Genomic DNA, 21296 nt, shown 5'->3' with positions numbered 1-21296 from the left:
ATGAGCTTTGCACAGACGCATTTGATAAACATCCGTGACGCCCAATGAACGGATATGGGCATTTTTTTCAAACACAAGAAAATGAACGTTTGGTTGCCAGACCACTGAGTACAGAAATGTCATACATGGCCCCAGCTGTGGCACGACTGGCTGGGGCACCTGCACTGCACGCTGGCGACCCGGGTTCGATTCCCGCCCCCGTGGTCCTTTCCGGATCCCACCCCGACTCTCTCTCCCGCTCGCTTCATGTCTGTCTCTCTACTATCCTGTCCGATTAAAGGCATAAAAAAGCCCCCCCAAAAGAAAGAAAAAAATATATATATATTAAAAAAAAGGAAATGTCATACATTGGGTCTAGCTATGCATTTATCTGTTTTTTTTGTCTGAGCATCTGTAAATATTTAATCCTCTCAGCTCTCTTTCTCTCTGTGTGTGTGTGTGTGTGTGTGTTGCCCTCGCCTTGTGGCAGGCCGTCGTATATCTCCAGCCAGTCGTACTTGCACTCGCCCTCTGGCCCCTGCAGGTCAAAGGTCAGGAAGGTGAGCGTGACGTCTGTGTGCGGCAGCACGATGATGATGAAGTGGCACTCCAGGTTGTGCAGGTACTTATCAGGGAAGCCAGGCGACTCAATCACGCCCGACAGGTTGGTGAAGTTACGCGAGCAGTCGGACCCTGAGAAGCAGACAGAGGGAAGGTGCAAAGTTCAGTCTCGAAGGTAAACACACACACACACACACACACACACACACACACACACACACACACACATTCAGACCCTGAGAACCAAAGTGCTGTGTGTATTCATGAAGGTCTCTGCACTTTTGAATCTACAGGCAATTTGCAGTAGCCTGGATACCAGACTCTCTGACTTTGCTGAGAGTCTTGGCAAACATTTATGTCCTGGTTGGTGGACGCTTGTCTGAAGTTTAAAATCATTGGACTTCAATCACTAATGTTTGGTAATGATGTACAGTATGTTGACCACAGGAGACGCGACGATAACGATAGACTTGCAACTTAAACGTAATCGCTCTCAGGAACGCCCTCTGTTCGGTGGGTGGACGGGCGTCCTGAAGCCACAGTAAACGAGGGCGGGTCAAGCCATTCCAGACGGAGTACTTTAGGGAAAGGAAATTGAGCAGAAGTACATAGACAGGCGGAGCAGGGCTAAATGTGTAGCGCTGCCTAAGGGGAATGTGCATAGATCACTGACCTGCCAACTCAACACATACACACGCATATGGGCACAAATGCCCACACACACACACACACACACACACACACACAAACACACACACACACACACACACACACACCAGAATACACTGAGTATAGAAATGTCATACATTGGGTCTAGCTATATGCATTTATCTGTTTTGTTTTGTCTGAGCATCTATAAATATTTATACACACACATTATACGGTGCTGAGTTAGATGAAGAGACACGCGAAGAAAAGAGAAGACGAGGGAAGATGGTGATTATGATCAGATGGTGATCAGAAAAAAACAGGAGAAGCTGATAGGATGAAAGGATAAGATAAGATGAAGGAAGGTGAAAGGGTAAAGGATAACACAGAAGATCTTTTCATCTTTTCAGAAGATGAAAAGATGAAGGATAATATGAACAAGTAAAGTAAAATGTTAGGGAGAAGGTGAAAGGGTAAGGGATAATACACAAGAGAAGATGAGAGAGAAGATGAAAATATAAGATAAGATGAAAGAGGTGAAAGGGTGAAGAATAATACACGAGACAAGAAGGATAATAAACGATAGAAGAGGAAAAGGAGAGATTATGGACAGACAGAATGCGGAGACAATGAAAGTAGAGAAAGAGAAGCCAGAGAGAAATAAGGGGCTGAATGAGAGAAGGAATTCGTGAAGACGATGGCGAGATTAAGACTTGACACGAGCAAACTTTAACCGACAAAACCAGGTCTGACTCCATGGCTGCCTGACTATAAGACTTGACATGAGCACAGAGAAGGAGAATGAAGTGACATCACTTACTTGTTGCAGGGACAGGTCTGGGTAAGGACCACAGTTACATTAAAGATAAAAAGCAAAGTTAAAACCACATCATTGCGGTAGTCCACCATTTTCTCAATGAGTAAAGCAGACAAGGTTAAATCTGAAGTCGCTGGCTACAATCACAGTTAATCAGTTTTTCTCTCTCTCTCTGGTGGAACTAGGTCACAAAACAACCAAAAGCTCCAACTTGTTTGTTCTCTCATGATGATCCTCCCACATCAGATCTCAGCCAATGATTCTTGACAATGGTAACAAAACACACAGACATACTGTACTGTACTTTTAACCTAAGAGAAATGGAAACAATTTGGAAATAAACAAGATCACACATTTTATGAAATATTGTTGTACTGTAATTATTGCCCGTTTCTCACCTTTTGCAGTGTTGCAGGTTTACAGTACCACCTTTAACTGGAATCTGAGCACATTCAGTAACCTCATCTACATCTTACAACATCCTCCCGGGCTAAGGAATGGAGAAAATATCACCTTATGTGCTGTATCCACCCTTGAACTGACCCCACCTCGATGTCTCTGCATGCCTCTTCCGCTTGCAGATTTGGCATGCAGGTTTTAGAAATTGGGAGTGAGGGGCAAATTCCAAGTTTATTGTCATTTACTCATAAAAGGAGGTATCAGTATTGAAATGTATCGTGCTCAAGAATAGCAGTAAGTAAGTATAGTAAGTAAGTAACAGTTATTTGTATAGCACATTTAAAACCAAAGTGCTTCACAATATGAAAAATAAATGAAAAACAATATACAAGAATATACAAGAAAGCAGTAATTAAAAAGGTATAAAGTATACAGTTTTCACTTTAATGTTTGTGTCAACTCACATCACATTTTCAAAACAAGAGCCTGGAATTTTTGTATGACAACTGTGTTAAATGTTTTGGCATCACTTGTTCAACTGTCACATATTTCTGGTTACAGTATGTGGTGATTCTCTTAAGATATATCAGTTCAGTTCACAATAAAGGAGCCTCTTTGACGAACCAGCTCCTGCAGGTTCTGGCTTACGTCTCTGAAGTACTGCTGAATGTCACACTTCTGCCTGCCGAATCTGTGAGTATAATAAGCCTCCACACAGTATTACATGATTAAAACATTGCTAAGCGCTTTTGCTAAGAGGACTCTAGCTGCACCTGTCGCCCTGAGCAGCTTCCTGTGCAGTTTGTCACACAGACATGTTTCACTCAGACTTGAACAAAAGCATTTCTTACTAGTCTGGCTATCACCATACTAAGCTCCATCATTTAAGATCGAACATTAGTATGGCTAGTCTGCGCTTCATTTCTACTGCACGAGAGGCGTGCTCTCTCCGAGCAGGGGCGGGACTGTCAAGCTCTATTGGCATCGTTCAAATCATGACTCTGTATGCTTGGATAATCCTTTAACCAATCAGACCAAGGATATGGTGTATCTTTTTGATAAGTTTGTGATTGGAGCCAAAGGTTCTGGCAGATAACAGAGGAGATAGATGTGCAGGTTTCCAGCCTGAGCTGGAAAATTTCACCGGCAGGTCAGGCAGGGTTCACCCAGCCTAATTTCTTACTGTATCTCATATCAAATTATATCACAATCATACTCAAAGCATGTTTATAAATTATTTATGGCATGAATACTTTCATAGCAAGAACACATGTTATACTCCAGCAGGATTCATATGTGGTTCATAGCATGATCACATTTCCCTCAAGCAAGGCTATAGTCTCTCCACAGGGTCGCCGGTCTGAATCTCTCCGAGTCTCACCAGGTGAATCAGCATCTTGATGTGGAAGGCCGCCTCGCTCACCCAGGCACTCTGCCTTCAGAGCCTGAGATGACATATGCCCGTCACACAACATGGAGTCCCTCAGTTTATTTATGGCACAAATACTTTCATATCAAGAACACATTTTATACTCCTGCAGGATTCATATATTTCAGGTTTCATGGCATGATTACATTTTCCTTATGCAAGGTTATACTTCAATCACACTTCAGTCATTTCAACTTTGATATTACTGGTTAAACACTTTTTGCAGTTGTATTTATTTCAATTTCTGCCATATTGAACAAATGTTTGCAATTATTCTGGTGAATGGGGCTCTGGTATGAACTGTTTTCTACCACTGACAAATTGACTCTGTCATCCAGTAGGATACAATGGAGAAGTTTTGGGTATGTTTTGGATAGATACCAAGCGATCATGTTGATCTACAATAAATTAATGTTAATATTAGTATGAGAGAGTATGTGTTTGTAATATTACACAATACAAGTCAAAACAGCCGAGACACAAGTCCAGTCCAAGGCAACACACCCACAAAAACTAATGGTTTTGACATCACATATTTCTGGTTATATGGTGTTTCTTTTTATATGCATCAGCCTCTCTCTCAGTTCACATCAAAGGAGCCTATTTGACGAACCAGCTCCTGCAGGTTCTGGCTTACGTCTCTGAAGTACTGCTGAATGTCACTCTTCTGCCTGCCGAATCTGTGATTATAATAAGCCTCCAAGCATATGTAATATTTATGAGGTGAGTTGGACCCTATATGCCAATTTGTAGAGTCTTCACCCACCAGATAGTACTCAGTAATGCCCTGGCCCATCGCCTCTCCTCTCCTCTTGCACTTTCCTTTTATCATTTCCTTGTGCTTTTGGAACAGAGTGTCCAGGGGATCCAGGTAATCAGACAGGAGTGTCTCCACAGGGTCGCAGGACTGAATCCCTCCGAGTCTCACCAGGTGAATCAGCATCTGGATGTGGAAGGCCGCTCCGTTCACCCAGGCCTTCAGGGCTTCAGACGACATGTGCCCGTCACGCAGCATGGAGTTCTTCAGCTTGGTGAGTGCGGCGCTCAGTTGGCGCTCAATCCTCTTGATGTCGTTCCTCTGCTCGGAGGCGTCGCTGATGTGCATCCGGCATCTCTTCAGGCACTCGTCGATCTGATCCCAGACCTCAGAGGCCTTCTCCTCAGCAAACACACATCGCAGAGCGTCTTTTGTGCTCTCCTCATTGGAGGTGGAGGAGAGGATGTCGATGAAGACGGCGATGGCCAGAGCTCCGAGGCCCGCCAGATTAGGACATGGTGCCATGCCACTCAGCTTCTCTACCAGGCTCTTTGTCCAGTCTGCAGCATGGCCCTCCATCCTGTCTGCAGCATGGTTCTCCATCTTCCTCTTCTCGTAGTGTTGTCTCAAGTTGTCTGAAGAAGCCAGACTAGTGAACATGATGATGCTCTTGTTGACTCTCAGATCTGGACCATCCTTGATAGACTTATTACACCAATTCTCCAGAAAATCTTCTCCTATTTCCCTCTTCCTCTCCTCGCTCATCTCATTACCCATCTTCTTGTCTTCAGGATAAGATCAAAGATGGAGGTTGTAGTTTTCACTGCAACAGATAAAAACACGGAACTTTTTATCCAAATGATTTTAGAACATTGTGGCTTAGTTCTTAGAAGCTTTGTGTTTTTGCACATCTTGATCCAGTTGGTCCTGGATGCTATTACAGATTAAACTATCCTTTTTTGGGTTCAGGAACGCCCTTATAACTCCAACCAACATTGCCTGAGATAGTTATTTGCCAAACTCATGGGCTAGTCCTCATTTTAAGATTTTTCATCATGCTAAAAGTCAGACATGAGGTTTGAAACTACAAACAACTGTAAGTTAAAGCCTGAAAAACAGTTTTATGTTCACATGAAACCACAGACCGATTTTATTAGTTTCCTTATCATACTTAAAGGGATACTCCACCATTTGGGGAATTATACTCATTTTCCAGTGCCCCTTGAGTTAAACAATAGATTTTTTACCTTTCTCCAGTTGGAACAAATACTCGGGCAAAATACCTCAAAACTACATTGCAAGAACAATGATTCTCTATTTCCACATTGATGTCACCTACATGAATGATCAACTGGTGAGGAGACCTGTTTGCTGTAGCTTCAGTCTAGTCCCTTTCCCACATGAGCGAGACATCCGGATGTCAAACGGATATCAAACGGGTGGCTGTATGTGGGAACGCAAAACTCGGGTATTTTCTTACCCGGAACTCACCCTACTAGCCCCCTAGTACTACTTCTAGATGTTACCCGGGTGCGCTTAGGTGGGAACGCAGCCGGCACAGTTCTGGGTAGAGATGGTGGGCATACCGATGACGTATAGAAATGCGCCCTTGCAGCTTGCTTGCAGCGCGAGGCAGAAAGTACAAATTGCCATGGTAAAGATAAACATTGCCCTACGAGTATGCACACAGACGAGAGAACACTGGAGTACAGAAAACAGTGACATTTTGTTGTGTACGTACAATAAAAATTTAAACTGCAATCACGTTGTTGTGTTTGTTGCGGGACAGGCAGGATTATCCTTGCAAAACGTGAATAGCTTGAAGTGTTGTCGATTAGCTTGCAACTAGCGGTTTATTACAGTGGTTAGCAATTAACAGCTAATAGTTAACGTCGCTGTTATTTAGCATTGTTGCTTTTTGTAGGAGTTGGGAGGGAGCCTCAGACCTCTGTGTGCTGTTTATTTCCAGGTGTGTCATTATTTTCCATTCATTTGTTGTGTTGGATGTTTATACCAGAGAGGGTTGAAGTAGAGCTTTGTTTACTGCCCAGCTGGCATCCTGACGTCAATTTGACATCAACAAGTAGTCAAGATTTTGACCAACATGTGTGACGTGCATGAATATGCATAATTTCATTATATTTTGTAATTATTTCCTTGTGGTTGTAAAGAGGCCCAACAAAGGTATCAATCTAACATGTTTTTTCTGGTCCCTACATCTCAGGTCTATATTATTGACATTAAATCAACGTTGATTTGATGTCAGGAAATAAGACGTCAAATTGATGTGAAATTTATGTCAAAACAACGTCTGTTAAAATGTCTGAAAAAGTATATTATTAGCCTACTCATTGTAAATCGACGCGAGTTTTTCAACATCCTGAATGATCTGAATGTTGTACAACATTCAGATCATTCAGGATATTGGAAAAACTATAGGCCTATGCTTTTTTCATGTGTGTTTTTATTCATTCAAATCAAGCATGTTTACATTGAGTTCACGTTTAAAATAACAGCAGGCACTAATATATATGCATATACTATAAAGGTAAATTTAGTCTGAAATTGAATCTGATTTTTTAAATAATCACGGACTACAAATTGACTACAAAAAGACGACACATCCTGCCCATATCGCGCCGAAATGTAGCAGATCTGCATAACTGCCCTCACACACTACTTTCTGCATGACTGGCGAGAGATATTTTATCAACTATTCAACAATCCTTCACTTAACCTGGTAAGTACCCAGTTAGCATGCTATTGTTGTTATGATGTTGATACACCATCGTATACATAGGCTACTTAACTCTAGGGGTGTAATTTTGCGAATTACGTCGAAAAATGTCACAGCCATGCGTTTAACGTTACCTGAGCTAGCTAGCTAGCTAACTTAACCTGAGGTTAGCTTAACTAACTTATAACGTTTACGATGGCAGAAGTGTCTGTGTATTGTCTGCCAAAACTAAACTGTTTAGCGTGGTTATGCAGCTACTTCAAATAATCTTAAAGTGTGTAATTTATCTACATATAACACTACTGTAAAGCGTAGGTGGGGGTGGGGGGTTGCATGGAAGGAGAGACGCATGCAAGAGTTGGACACCCATTTTTAGCAACGTTAACTTGGACTAGCAGCTAAATGTATCAGTTTGTCGTTGTTCCTCTGAATTCACCATCAAAAACTGGACACTAAAGTCATATTTTTGTTCAGTCTCTCCCACATTTTAAATGTTTTATGTAAACCATATCATGTTTGCACAAAATGTAAAAACTGGTGTAGTTACATACCGTTAATTTACTGGTGTAAATTGGTGTGACTGGTGTCTATTTAACGTTACGGTAATCCACTTCATTACAGAAATAGTTTTGTACCGGCACTATTTCAAGAGGGATGACGGAGAAAGTGATGTTTCTTTTGAGATTACACCTTTTCCGAAATAGTCATTTCGCCATGCCTACATTTCTTACGTTAATGCGCCGAGAGTAGACCTATCATGCTTATCCAGTGTAACTCTCCGAAGACGTACGTCTTTAACTTGTGGATGTTGGAATTGTTCTAGTTCATTCAAGTTCATTCAAATTCTCAGGCCGATCCTATGGCGTGTGCGTTCCATCACTGCTGTGGCGCGGTTGCATGTAGAACTATCTCGTTGCCAGCACGGTATATACTCAGAGTCGTCCATCTATGTGTTCAAGTGAGGACATGAGTTAGGATGTAAACAATTGTAAAAATGATTGCCATAATCTAATTACACGCAAAATACGTCTGGTTTTGGTAAATTAATGTTTAACTTTGCTATTTGTTATGCAATGTTAATGCCATTTAGCAGTGGTGTAGTCTAGTTAGCTGTAGTGGATATACTGTGATGTAGTAGTTAGCTGTAGTGGGTATACTGTGATCAACCCCAAAATGTTAATACGTATCCTTGCCTATTTTAAGTGCCTATACTGAGATGGTGATGCTTTTTAAGTAGGTATACTGAGTAGTCCTGCATGTCACATAGACTGCACCCCTGGTATTCAAATTAAAACATGTTTTCAGTGTCTCTAGCTGAAAACTACTTCCAACACCATGCCTCTTCCATGAATAGGCACTCTAGCCCTCTAGGGGTTTTCAAACTTTTTGTGTGTGTGGACCACTATTTGTAATCAAGTATTTTCGTGGACCACCTCATGATACACAGTAAAATATGTCTGCACACAGTCCTACTTGAATTAATCCGCACCTCTTAATAGGCCTATTAGCACTAAAACTATAACTGGTCATCGCATCAGTACAACAGGCTTGTTAAAAGAAAGTTTACTGCACACAACGGCTGCCACATATTTTATTTATTTACTCAAGTGCCCAAGGGCATAATCATAATCCATTTCCATAGCAATGGAGTATTAAATCTATATAGTAACAGGAACACTAAATTACATTTTATATTATTTAAATGACAATAATGACACAGTAATTTTGTTTTAATGTATTAATTTCTTAAGAAATACTACTCATTTGATGCTGTTAAATAGGCCTGTAGCGAGGAGTCAATGACGTCGACTAACCGACTTCAAAATATCGTCAACGTCATATTTAGGTGTCGACATATCACCAGAAGAAAAACAAAACCAGAGCCCGTCAGACATTCTCTGAAAAAAACCCACTTGAGTCACAAAAACAAAACAAAACAAACAGTTCGCACTTCCTCAAACCAAATAAAACCTGCACAAAGCCCTGAAAAACTGCTCGCCTGAGGTGATCGAATGGGAATACTTAAGTTACTTTAATTTCACGTTTGTGTAGTGTGTCGTGCCGCTTGAGCTGAGTGCACTTCGGTAGTGCTCGCTAACTATCCTAGCTCTCTGCAGTTTTTTCGTGCTTGTTTGGTAAGCAGTTTATGTTATGCTTGTCACTGGCAGCGAGTCAGCTGTGTATTGTATTTGTTAGCATTTATTGTTGGCTGGAATGGCTAGCTGACGGCTGCATAACACAGCTCCACTAACCCGGCCGGCACGAACAAACAGCATACGGAGTTAACTCAGGTTGTGGTAATTTACGAGTCAAGCGTAACAGGGGGACGCCCACCAGATGCTTACGCGACTTGAAGCGCAATGGAATGCCATTCTAATATTTCCATTAGAAAACGTAGCAAAATATGTTAACGTAGGTTCGCCAGTGTCAACTATGGAGCCAAACCATGTCCAGGCCAGGGCTGTGCGCAGTGGTCATGAATGAATCAACATGTTTTATGAGCATTGAGAACATCTAAATGAACATCACATCCAAGTGTTTTAGGGGCGGCTCGTATGAGTTGCACTAACGTTACCAAAGATTTTCAATGTTGTGTAGATATACAGTAGCCTACTCTACAAGCTTTTAGAACATGAAATGCATTGTTAGACTTGACATTAACGTTACTTTAAAAGTAACTAGGCCTACGTTAGCCCTCAAGAAAAGCTAATCATGCCATAGCACTACTAAGGTTGCCAACCGTTCCGTAGTTGGTGGTATGAGCGTTCATTGAATGCATGCGTGTGCACATTTGAGTGACAGAAACGGAAACTGAAACTACACAATAACGCTGTTGGCAAAGCTCCGCTTCAACCTGTTGGAAGGCTATATTAACTTGCATAGAAACAGAGCAGAGACTGTACAATAGTCTACATTGTTTAGCATTGAGTAATGTTTAGTCAAATCTGAATATAACATGGTCAAAATATTGTAGCTTTAGTCTTTCATTTAAAGATCTCCGGATTAGTGATTTCTGCCTGTATTAATGTTTCCTGGATCATTACATTCAGGCATTCAAAATAAATTGCATTATAAAGCATATCAATGTGTTCTCCATTTGCCTACCAGAGTAGGCTATGATGCTTGCATGAGGGAAACATCCCAAAACAATAGCACCCATATAATTGTTGTTTTCAGAAGTAGGCTATTTCTCATGCAACCATGCAAAAGCATCCCCATTTTATTTTCTCATAGTTGGTAACCCTACATAGCACTGCAATAAGTTTTGCAAAGAGTAGATTTAAAATGTCCCACTGTCATAACTGTTGTTCCAATACACATTGATATTGTGTGTTCAGGACAAAGCAAATATTTATATCCTGGTGATTTTTGTATATACTATATTATTAAGATTTTTATGGATACATTATGATTTTTATTAATCGAACAACAGAAAAATAATCGCCCATAGGAAGCAGGGATGGTAGATGTGGCAGATTACTCAACTGCCAAATAATCGTTAGTTTCAACCTTTTGGTAAACGTTGCCTACTATGTCGATGTGAGTAATCTCTTTGAAAAATGTATGTTCTTCTAGTGCTAATAAAATCTCCATATTATGACTAACACTTGAATTGTGCAATTTTGTAAGAAGTGTTTACTTTAATAAGGAGTTAACAAATTAACAATGATTGAATGTAAAATGATCTCCTAAGCATGTGAAATATTTTCAATTGTTTCAGAGCACCAACACCGGAAAAACCTTTTCAGATTTGAATTAGAGGTAAGTGGCAATCCATTTACTGTCCCATGACATTTTACATATTCCTTTCCTTGTTCTACATCAACAACCAAATAACATGATCATGCTGATAGCTGATAGATTTTGCTCTTCCCAAATACAAGTAGCCAGGTGAGATGTTTGCAACTACATGACTTTTTATCAATCCAGTTGCAGTAGGCCTAGTTCCAAACCACAATTGATGAACTGTGATGAACTGCCCTATTTGTGATTGTTTTTAGAGGTTTTATACTAGTGCTGTCACTAACAACTAATTTTCACCTTTCGATTAGTTCGACTTACCTAAACGACTAATTGTTAAAAAAAAAAAAATAATCAAGTATTTGTTATTTCAATGTGTCCATTTTATTTTGAACTCAACTGAAGGGCTAAAACATAAAATGTCACCTGTGCTATAAACAATATAAATAACTTAAACGTTACCAAATAAAAAATGACAAATGTAAACAACATTAATAACTTAAATAGTTGCTATAGTCAATTACCCTGGAAATCCAGAGTTCTCGTGAGAGCACAATTTGAATTGTCTCTGCAAGACACTGGCATTGAGTAATGAAACAAGTTGCTCTTACCCCGAGCATCTCGTGCAGCCAATCACATCGGTGTATCTGATATAGGCAGGCCAGAGGCGAGCTAAACAGATGAGTCGTAGTGTTATCTAGGGATGGGCATAATTAATCGACGATCGAGGATTGATCATTAAGAATTTCGTTGATAAGATACATTTATAATCGATTAAACTATTGTACGTTGCGTTGCGTCATGAGAGTCTTGAAACAATGATATTAATTTCACTGTGTGGCAACAATTAAGCATTTTACCAGCCGGGGGAAATGTTTGACGCCATTCTCAGTTAACTGCGAGTTTCCGTTTTGATTTCAGTAGTAGCCAATCATGAAGGGGTCACGGTGAAGTGTGGCGTGGGACCATTTTAATTTGAAAAGTGACTTAGTTCGCTGCAAGCACTACAACAACGTATATTGTTATGCTATTTAGCAGACGCCTTTGTCCAAAGCAAAGTACAACACCGCCACACTCAAACTAGCCTACCACTTGAATAAATATAGCGGTGCATCCTGTAGGCTAATGTTATTTAGCCTACCAAACGGGTAGAATCTCACTACGAAGAGAAGAAGCAGGAGCTGTAGTGAGACACCAGTCTGGTGATAGTAGCCTAAGCTGTCGTGACGGAATGCGATCTGCTAGTTTCAATACATCTCCATGCTAAATTCGAGTTGATGCTAGGTTGAAACTGAGCGCAATCAAAACGGAAACTCGCATTAAACTGAGAATGGCGTCAAATATTGCCCCTGCCTGGTAAAATGTTTAATTGTTGCCACACAGTGACATTGATTTCATTGCTTCAAGACTCACACTACGCAACAAACACGTTGTGGTCTAGTGTCAATTCTCAGATTTGATTAAGAGGACTCTGGGTGTTTCTCAAAGTCAAGAGCTCGTCCTTGATAGAATGCTTTCTTTCAAGTCGAGTGTTAGAGAGACAAGGCTACACACCTTCCCAGTACCCTCTCCAGCCGTCAAGATCACATGCAATGGAACAGCCTAGCGAGTGTGGAAGTGCACGTCAATTGTGCACGATTCCGGCTGCGCGCTTAATTAGAACCGTGGAAATTGTGCTGCTTTTATAGGAGTTCCGACAACTGCGGCTGCACTTTCCTCTAAATAAACTTTTTGGAGTAGCCTACAGTATTTCCACATTCAACTTGGTCTTCACATATCACAATCCGTAGTTTATAATTATGTTAGTGTCAATGGAAAGTTATACCGGTAATTGGCAACAGCAACGGTAATGTTAAACTTCTACAAAGTTCGTATTGGGCGAAGTTCTGAGATAAATTAATAACAAGTCTATCACAACTTGTTCATGCACATTGACACATGCATTTATGATGAATATGCACAATAGCTTGATATAAATGCCTGAGCAAATATACGATGGCATTAACAAAACACTTGATAAATCATATTTAGCCTACATTAACACGCACTGCTTCTTTGCATCTACTTTCCATCTCCCTCTCTCTCTTTTTTTTTAAACCGCACCATCAGAAAATTTCTAATTGTTCATACGCAAAGGATTGTGGGTTATTTCTTCACTCAGAGGATCCATCGATGCATCCTCCAAAATTCTCAGAAATTCTCAGAACGAAGGACTCAGTACTTGCTAGAATTTGAAAGCATCCTTGACTTTGGAACAGTGCTTGATGAGATTTGATGACGTAACGTCCTTGAAAAAGTGGCTTGGAAGGAGCAATCCTTGACTTTGAGAAGCACCCTCTGTCTCCGCCATTTTTCATATCAAAGCAGTGAAGGGGGAAGAAAGAGGATAGCAGATTAACCAGCAGGGTGTGCACAGCGCACAAACTGCCGTGGTGGTGAATTACAGTGAGCAGTGTTCTATAATTAAAATGTTTCTTGCAGCATCGCTGCAGTGTGATGGCATATCTAAGGAACTGGAGGAAGCGTAATGCTGAAGTCCTTGCACTGGGCGAAAATTCAAGTGAGGAGGATGGAATGCTGGAGAGTGTGGATGAGGAGGTATTGTCACCTTCATTGTCACCTTCATTGTCATCGTCACCTGATCACTCAGATATTGATGTGGTGGTATCGTCTGACTCAGAAAACCAAATTCTGTCTGATGAGTCCTCAGAAGAAACTGTTCCTGATCTGGGTGAGGAGCTTGCAGCCTGGGCCACCAGGAACAGCTGCAAGCGAACTGCTCTTAATGAGATGCTGGAGATCCTTAGGCGACAAGGACATCAGCTCCCAAAGGATTCCCGAACACTGTTGCAAACACCAAATAAAGTGGTAACGGTTGAAAAATGTGGTGGACACTATGCCTACTTTGGTGTTGCTTCTGGCATATTAAAAGTTTTGTCTCAGCGTCCAGGAATTGTTGAGCACCTACATTTGTGCTTTAACATTGATGGTGTGCCACTTTTTAAATCCTCCAACTTGCAAATGTGGCCCATACTCTGCAACTTTCATAACTTTACACCTTTCATTGTGGCCATCTACTGTGGAGTTGCTAAACCAAATTCAGTGGACGAGTACTTAAGTGACTTTCTCCAGGAGTTGCAGCAGTTGCGGCGAGACGGCATTGTTCATGGAGGCAAAGCACTTCAACTGTCTGTGAAAGCATTCATATGTGATGCTCCTGCCAGGGCATTTTTGAAGTGCATTAAGAACCACAACAGTTACCATTCTTGTGAGCGATGCACCATCAGAGGCACCTATGACGGAAGGGTTGTTCTTGGGGCCAAAGAACCAGGTGCTGTTCCAAGGACTGAAGACTGTTTCAATCAGTTGGTGTATGATAATCATCAAGTTCAGATATCCCCACTGACTGTTGTCGGAATCTCATGTATCCATGGGTTTGCCTTGGACTACATGCACTTGGTCTGTTTGGGTGTGGTTCGGAGAATGCTGCATTTCATGAAGCAAGGGCCTAATACATGCAAATTGTCATTTCAACAAAGGAGCAGGATTTCAGATCATCTGAAATCATTGAATGGAAAGTTGCCAAGGGAGTTTGCTCGCCAGCCAAGGGGTTTGCAGGAACTTGACAGGTGGAAGGCCACCGAATTCAGACAATTCCTCCTTTACTCAGGACCAGTTGTTTTGAGGGAAGTTCTTGCACCTACTGTCTACAAACATTTTCTTGCACTCACGGTCATCATGTCAATTCTGTTAAACTCTGATGATGTTCTGCGGAATGAGTATGTGGTGTATGCCAGAGAGTTGTGTCTGTACTTTGTTGAAAAGTCTAAAGAGATTTATGGGAAAACCTTTGCTGTGTACAATGTACACTCGCTAACCCACCTGCCAGACGACGTTGAGCATTTCCAGTGTTCCCTCAACAATGTTTCAAGCTTTCCATTTGAAAATTACCTCCGGACATTGAAGAAAATGGTCAGGCAAAGTCGAAATCCTATCGCCCAGGTTGCCAAACGCTTAACAGAGCTGGAGAAGTCAACAAAACACAGTCGTGTAGCCAAAGAGATGTTCACTTGTGTATCTACCACATTAAGGGATGGCTGTTTCCTTCTGGACAACGAGGATTTTGCCTTTGTGAAGGAAAAACGTTCAGACGGCTCTTTGGTTTGTGATGTGATACAGCATAATGATACAGAGAGTTTCTTTGATGACCCCTGTGATTCCAGACTACTCAACATCGTCCGTGTTAGAGACCTCAGCAGAGCAAAGCGCCAACTGATCTCGAGGCACAAGTTACACCGTAAAGTTGTCTGCCTGCCGCCCAGCCGTGAGACAACCAACTCAGGGTATATTCTATTTCCTATGCTACATGGAGTAGAACGAAGTTGAACTGTAAGTCTCCACCACCACTGGACTGCCACCTGCCTTAGCCTAAACCACTGAGCTGCCACCTACCACTCACTCAACCAACACCGAGCTACCACCTGCTACACCTTTAGCCCCCACCACCATCGGGCTGCCTTCAACCCTCAGATTCCCAGTTCCACATTAAAATGATTGACACTGTAGACCAGCTTCAACAGCTTAACACCACGTCATGGTTCCAGGTATAGCACCATAGAAACGCCATCGTTCCAGGGAAACACCACGCACAACACGCCATTGTTCCAGGTCCTGGTCCAGACCCATAGAAACACCACGCCATCGTTCCAGGTCCCGGAGCAGGGAAACGCCTCACACAACACGCCATTGTTCCAGGTCCTGGTCCAGACCCATAGAAACACCACGCCATCGTTCCAGGTCCCAGACCAGGGAAACACCACGCCATCGTTCCAGGTCCCAGACCAGGGAAACACCACGCCATCGTTCCAGGTCCCGGAGCAGGGAAACGCCTCACACAACACGCCATCGTTCCAGGTCCTGGTCCAGACCCATAGAAACACCACGCCATCGTTCCAGGTCCCAGACCAGGGAAACACCACGCCATCGTTCCAGGTCCAGAGCCACCACCACCAATGGACTGCCTCAGTCTTCACCACGACTGTGCTGCCACCTGCTACTCACTCAGCCTCCAATGCCAAGCTGCCTCAGCCTTCATGATTGTGCTGCCACTTGCCACTCACTTAGCTAACACCGAGCTGCCACCTGCTATACCTATAGGTCCCACCGCCATTGGGCTGCCTCCTGCCTGAGCCTTTACCACATTGCTGCCACCTGACACTCACTCTGCCTCCACTGCCGAGTTGCCACCTGCTACACCTTTAGCCCCCACCACCATCGGGCTGCCTTTAACCCTCAGATTCCCAGTTCCCATTGGGCCAGTTTCGACAGCTTAACAGACAGCTAACCTGTGAGGTAAAACTAAAACTGAATAGAAACAGAAAAGAAAAACAAACCTAATGATCACGAGGCAATGAGCTGGCCATTTCTAAGCCAAAGAGAATCGGGCAACAAGGGGGGGGGGGGCGCAAGAGATAATAATAGACCAGACATGATAAAGATAGAATGGGCAACATCCAGTGTTATTCATAGATCAGGGTTAGGATTTACAACAGGTTGTCAACATTTTATATAGTTTGGTCTGTTTGTAGGTGACATATTTGCAATACCATGTATGCCACTTTTTCAGCCCCTCTGAGTTCGCAGATCTGTAATCACTCACTGCTACTCACTCAGCCAGTACCGCCATTGAGCTGCCACCTGTCATTCAGCATCCACCGCCAAGCTGCCTCCTGCCTCAGTCGGTAAAATTGACAAGTATAGATAAGCACAACAATATAGTAGTATGAGAGTTTTCATAATTGCACGGGCCTGGATCCAGACTAAAAATTTTACTTCTTTGTCAAGGTTTTGTCATGTGGGCTCGTGCTGTTTGGAGGGAGAGAAATAAAGAAGAGGAGGGAGTCATCCCAAAGTCCTGGGTGTTTGATAATATGGTGCATTGGCCACCTGGCATTGACGCCATGAAAGCAATGAAAGAAATGCAACAGCCTGAAGAAAAGTGGAGGAAATTTCCTCTCATAAAGCTGAAATTAACATCACGTAAGTCAACATCAGTTGCTGTAATAAGGACTTGCTTTGTATTCACTTTTCATAATCATTATCATTGATGCATGCTTTTCATTCTAGTGGACAAGGAGGAGTGTGAGTTACACAACTTCTCGACAGCTGCTGAGGGTAGTGACGATGAGTTGGCTATCTCTAAGCCCAAGAGGATTGGGAAAAAAAAAACATATGATGACTTTGTTCAAGGTATGATAATGAAACCGTTGTGTAACAAGTCCAAAATAGTTTGTGTTTAGTTCTGAGTGCGATAAGGTGGCCGTTTCATGTTACACAGATGATGAAGATGAAGCAATAGCTGATACCCCACCGAATCACCAATTACCAAATACATCAGGACATGGTAAGTAGGCCATTTATATCTTAAACTAAAACATCAACATGTAAATGTACTGTGTTCCAGGTAAAGTCAGTTGCTTAATATTGTCTCACTGCTTGCAATCAAACAGGCCCCTCCCTGCCACCGCCGCCAAAGAAGTTCACACAGGAGAAACATCAAGAGCACACCAGGGTAACACTTCGCCATCGTTCCATGTCCCCGAACATGGAAACACCACACACACCACGCCATCGTTCCAGGTCCTGGTCAAGACCCGTAGAGACACCTCGTCATTGTTCCAGGTCCCAGGCCAGGGAAACACCACACACAACACGCCATCGTTCCAGGGAAACACCTCGCACAACACGCCATCGTTCCAGGTCCTGGTCCAGATCTGTAGAGACACCACGCCATCGTTCCAGGTCCTGGAGCAGGGAAACAGCACGCCATCGTTCCAGGTCCCGGACCAGGGAAACACCACGCCATCGTTCCAGGTCCCGGACCAGGGAAACACCACGCCATCGTTCCAGGTCCCGGACCAGGGAAACACCACGCCATCGTTCCAGGTCCCGGAGCAGGGAAACACCACGCCATCATTCCAGGTCCCGGAGCAGGGAAACACCACGCCATCGTTCCAGGTCCCAGACCAGGGAAACACCACGCCATCGAGAAGATGTGTTCCCAATGGAAGAGAAAAGTAAGTGTGTTCAAACAAAAATACCTGCTGCATTGGAAAAAAAATACTTGTACAAAATATGATGTGGTATCGCTCTCTGTGGTCTGACTTTCAGAGTTCCAAAAGCGAGTGCTATATCTACTGGCCGATATGAGAGCAAAGCTCTGTGAAGCTGGGCGCTTTTACGAGCCCCCGCATTCCCAGTTCCATTTAGAGATCATTGAGACTGTAGACCAGCTTCAACAGCTGAACAGACAGCTAGCCAGCCAAGAAAAACAAAATCTCATGGTAGGTTACTACGAAAAAGGAAAACAAACCTTTGCAATAGTGCTGCCACTAACGACTAATTTTCTAACGATTAATCTTTCGACTAATTTTTCGATTAGTCGACTAATCTAAACGACTATTTTTCTTTAAAAATAGTCCATTTTATTCCATTTTATTCCATTCCATTTTGTCCATTTTATTTTTAACTCAACTGAAGGGCCAAAACATGACATATAGCCATAGATATAGATATGCTCATATCAATATCAGCCTACTTTTGGAGAGTTAATAATAGAATTAATAACATTACAGCCGTTAGAGACGGGAGACCAAAAATAAATAGGGGGTCAAAAGCAAAACGATTAGTCGACAAAAAAAATTGGCGTCGACTAATTTTCATAATCGATTAGTTTGATTATGTCGATTAATCGCGGCAGCACTACTTTGCAAACATATGTAATTATTCCACATGCAATATTTTATTCACACATTCTTGTACCTCATATACATTTCTGCATATTTGCAAAATTCTTCCTGCAGACAGCTCAGATGTCAAAAATTGGTGGAGCAACCCTGAGGGAAAATGTTAACAATGTGATGAAAAGGTCAGTCTCTGAAGTTGTGCTGTTAATATCTTTAAATATATGGGCTTTTTTTTTCTAAAATGAGCACTTTTGTGAAATTAGCTTATTCACAGTCTCCCTCAGAGTTAGAGCTAGATACGATGAGACAATTTTCTCGTGTCTGTGTGCAGTAATGGGCAGCCTACTAGCTAGGGGCCTACTGGTTAGGGCTTCGGGCTTGAAACCGAAGGGTTGCCGGTTCGATCCCCGACCAGTAGGAAAAATGTAAATTTACATTTACAACTCAGTCTGACGCACCCACTGTTAGCCGCATACAGGCCACACACACACTACGCTATGTAGCCGCACACACACTACGCTATGTACCTCTGGACATTATTTCACATTTCTTGTTGTACAGCATGTATAACTGTTTATTTCCATTTGTATTGACAGAGTGCTCACAAATGGTCTCATGTCTGTTATGAACATGGATGGGACTGGGGACAAGCTGTCATTTGGAAGAATGGAGCTGTACAAGGTCATGATGGGTAATTATATTTTCTATTTGTGCACCTACAGCTTTTGACCGACTTATGTCATTGAATATTTAATTTTTTAATATTTATTTTTGTAATGATAAAATGTGTTCTCTACATGATTTTTATTTTCATCAGTATTGGCAAGATATGGCAATTGCTGTATTTTTCAGGTGCCATCCAGAAGTCACATCCCGGCACCACAGAGGCTTCCATTCGTAGCCTGATGGGCAACTATTTGCGCGTTGCGCCGGACAGACGAGGGGGCACTGGGCGCCAGAAGGTAGGAGCTGCTGCGAACAACGACGTAAATTTAGGCTTACTAAGCGTTGTTTATGTTAATGGACAGGGCCAATTTTAATGTTTGCTTTCTTGTTCTCTTTTTCTCTTGTTCCCTTTCACAGACACTTGAGAGCTCTGGAAGTGTGAATCCATAAGTGTGTGTGTGTGTGGGGGGGGGGGGGGGGGGGTGTACGATGTGTTTAAGTTACATATATGATGTTTCTACGAATAAACAATGTTTCTATGTGTAGGCTGTGTTTGGGTTACCTGTATGATGTTTCTACGAAGAAACAATGTTTCCATATGTAGGCTGTGTTTAGGTGATATATATATATATATATATGTATATATACATATACATATATATCACCTAGTAGGCTGTGTTTAGGTTATATGATGTTTCTACGAAGAAACAATGTTTCTATGTGTAGGCTGTGTTTAGGTTACCTATATGATGTTTCTACGAAGAAACAATGTTTCCATATGTAGGCTGTGTTTAGGTGATCTATATATATATATACATATACATATACATATATATCACCTAGTAGGCTGTGTTTAGGTTTTATATATATATATACACACACTTTGGAGAAGTTGCAACATTGGATGAATGGTTGCTGAGAATGGGCAATGTAGATATTGCCATTTCATTCTATAAGAGTCAAACCCTTTTGCAATTATGTAAGCACATAATGCAATTGGAAAATTGCTGCCTGATTTAAAAAAAAAAATTAAAAAAAAACCAATGCAACTCATCTCAGCTGGTATTCTGTCTATAATGGAGTGGAATAGAAATTTCTAAGTGTCTCCAAACTTTTGACTGGTAGTATATGTATGTGTGTATGTATGTACGATATTTCTACGTGTAGGCTGTGTTTAGGTTTTATATATTCATACACACACACTCTACCAGTCAAAAGTTTGGAGAAACTTACAAATCTCCATTATAGACAGAATACCAGCTGAGATCAGTTGCATTGTTTTTTTTTTTGTAATCAGGGCAGCAGTATTCAGATTACAATATGTGCTTACATCATTGCAAAAGGGTTCTCCAATGTTTTGTGTTTAGGTTACATATATGATGTTTCTACGAAGAAACAATGTTTCTATGTGTAGGCTGTGTTTAGGTTACCTGTATGATGTTTCTACGAAGAAACAATGTTTCCATATGTAGGCTGTGTTTAGGTGATATATATATATATATATATATGTATATATACATATACATATATATCACCTAGTAGGCTGTGTTTAGGCTATATGATGTTTCTACGAAGAAACTAAGTTTCTATGTGTAGGCTGTGTTTAAGTTAGCTATACGATGTTTCTACGAAGAAACAATGTTTCTATGTGTATGCTGTGTTTGGGTTACCTATATGATGTTTCTACGAAGAAACAATGTTTCCATATGTAGGCTGTGTTTAGGTGATATATATGTATATGTATATATACATATACATATACATATATATCACCTAGTAGGCTGTGGTTTAGGTTTTATATATATATATATACACAC

At 41.7% G+C, this 21296-nt stretch overlaps 1 protein-coding gene and 1 pseudogene across 3 annotated transcripts in view; both read right to left on the bottom strand.

The window, feature by feature from the left end:
• The window catches only part of LOC134078874 (neuropilin-2-like), a 7663-nt pseudogene extending 5068 nt beyond the window's left edge, over positions 1 to 2595 (bottom strand).
• Positions 2596 to 4039: 1444 nt separating this feature from the next.
• Positions 4040 to 21296, bottom strand: part of LOC134091253 (uncharacterized) — a 30115-nt gene continuing 12858 nt past the window's right edge. For all 3 annotated transcript variants that reach the window (XM_062544319.1, XM_062544320.1, XM_062544318.1), the window contains exon 2: positions 4040 to 5413. In XM_062544319.1, coding sequence (XP_062400303.1) covers positions 4414 to 5367 — 954 coding nt within the window. In that variant the 5' untranslated portion in view covers positions 5368 to 5413 and the 3' untranslated portion in view covers positions 4040 to 4413. The remainder of the gene's footprint in view (positions 5414 to 21296) is intronic.

This window comes from Sardina pilchardus, chromosome 1 (genome assembly GCF_963854185.1).
Source record: "Sardina pilchardus chromosome 1, fSarPil1.1, whole genome shotgun sequence".
Classification (NCBI taxonomy): domain Eukaryota; kingdom Metazoa; phylum Chordata; class Actinopteri; order Clupeiformes; family Clupeidae; genus Sardina; species Sardina pilchardus.
Note: the sequence above shows the minus strand (reverse complement) of the source record. Positions and strands in the feature narration are given on the sequence as shown.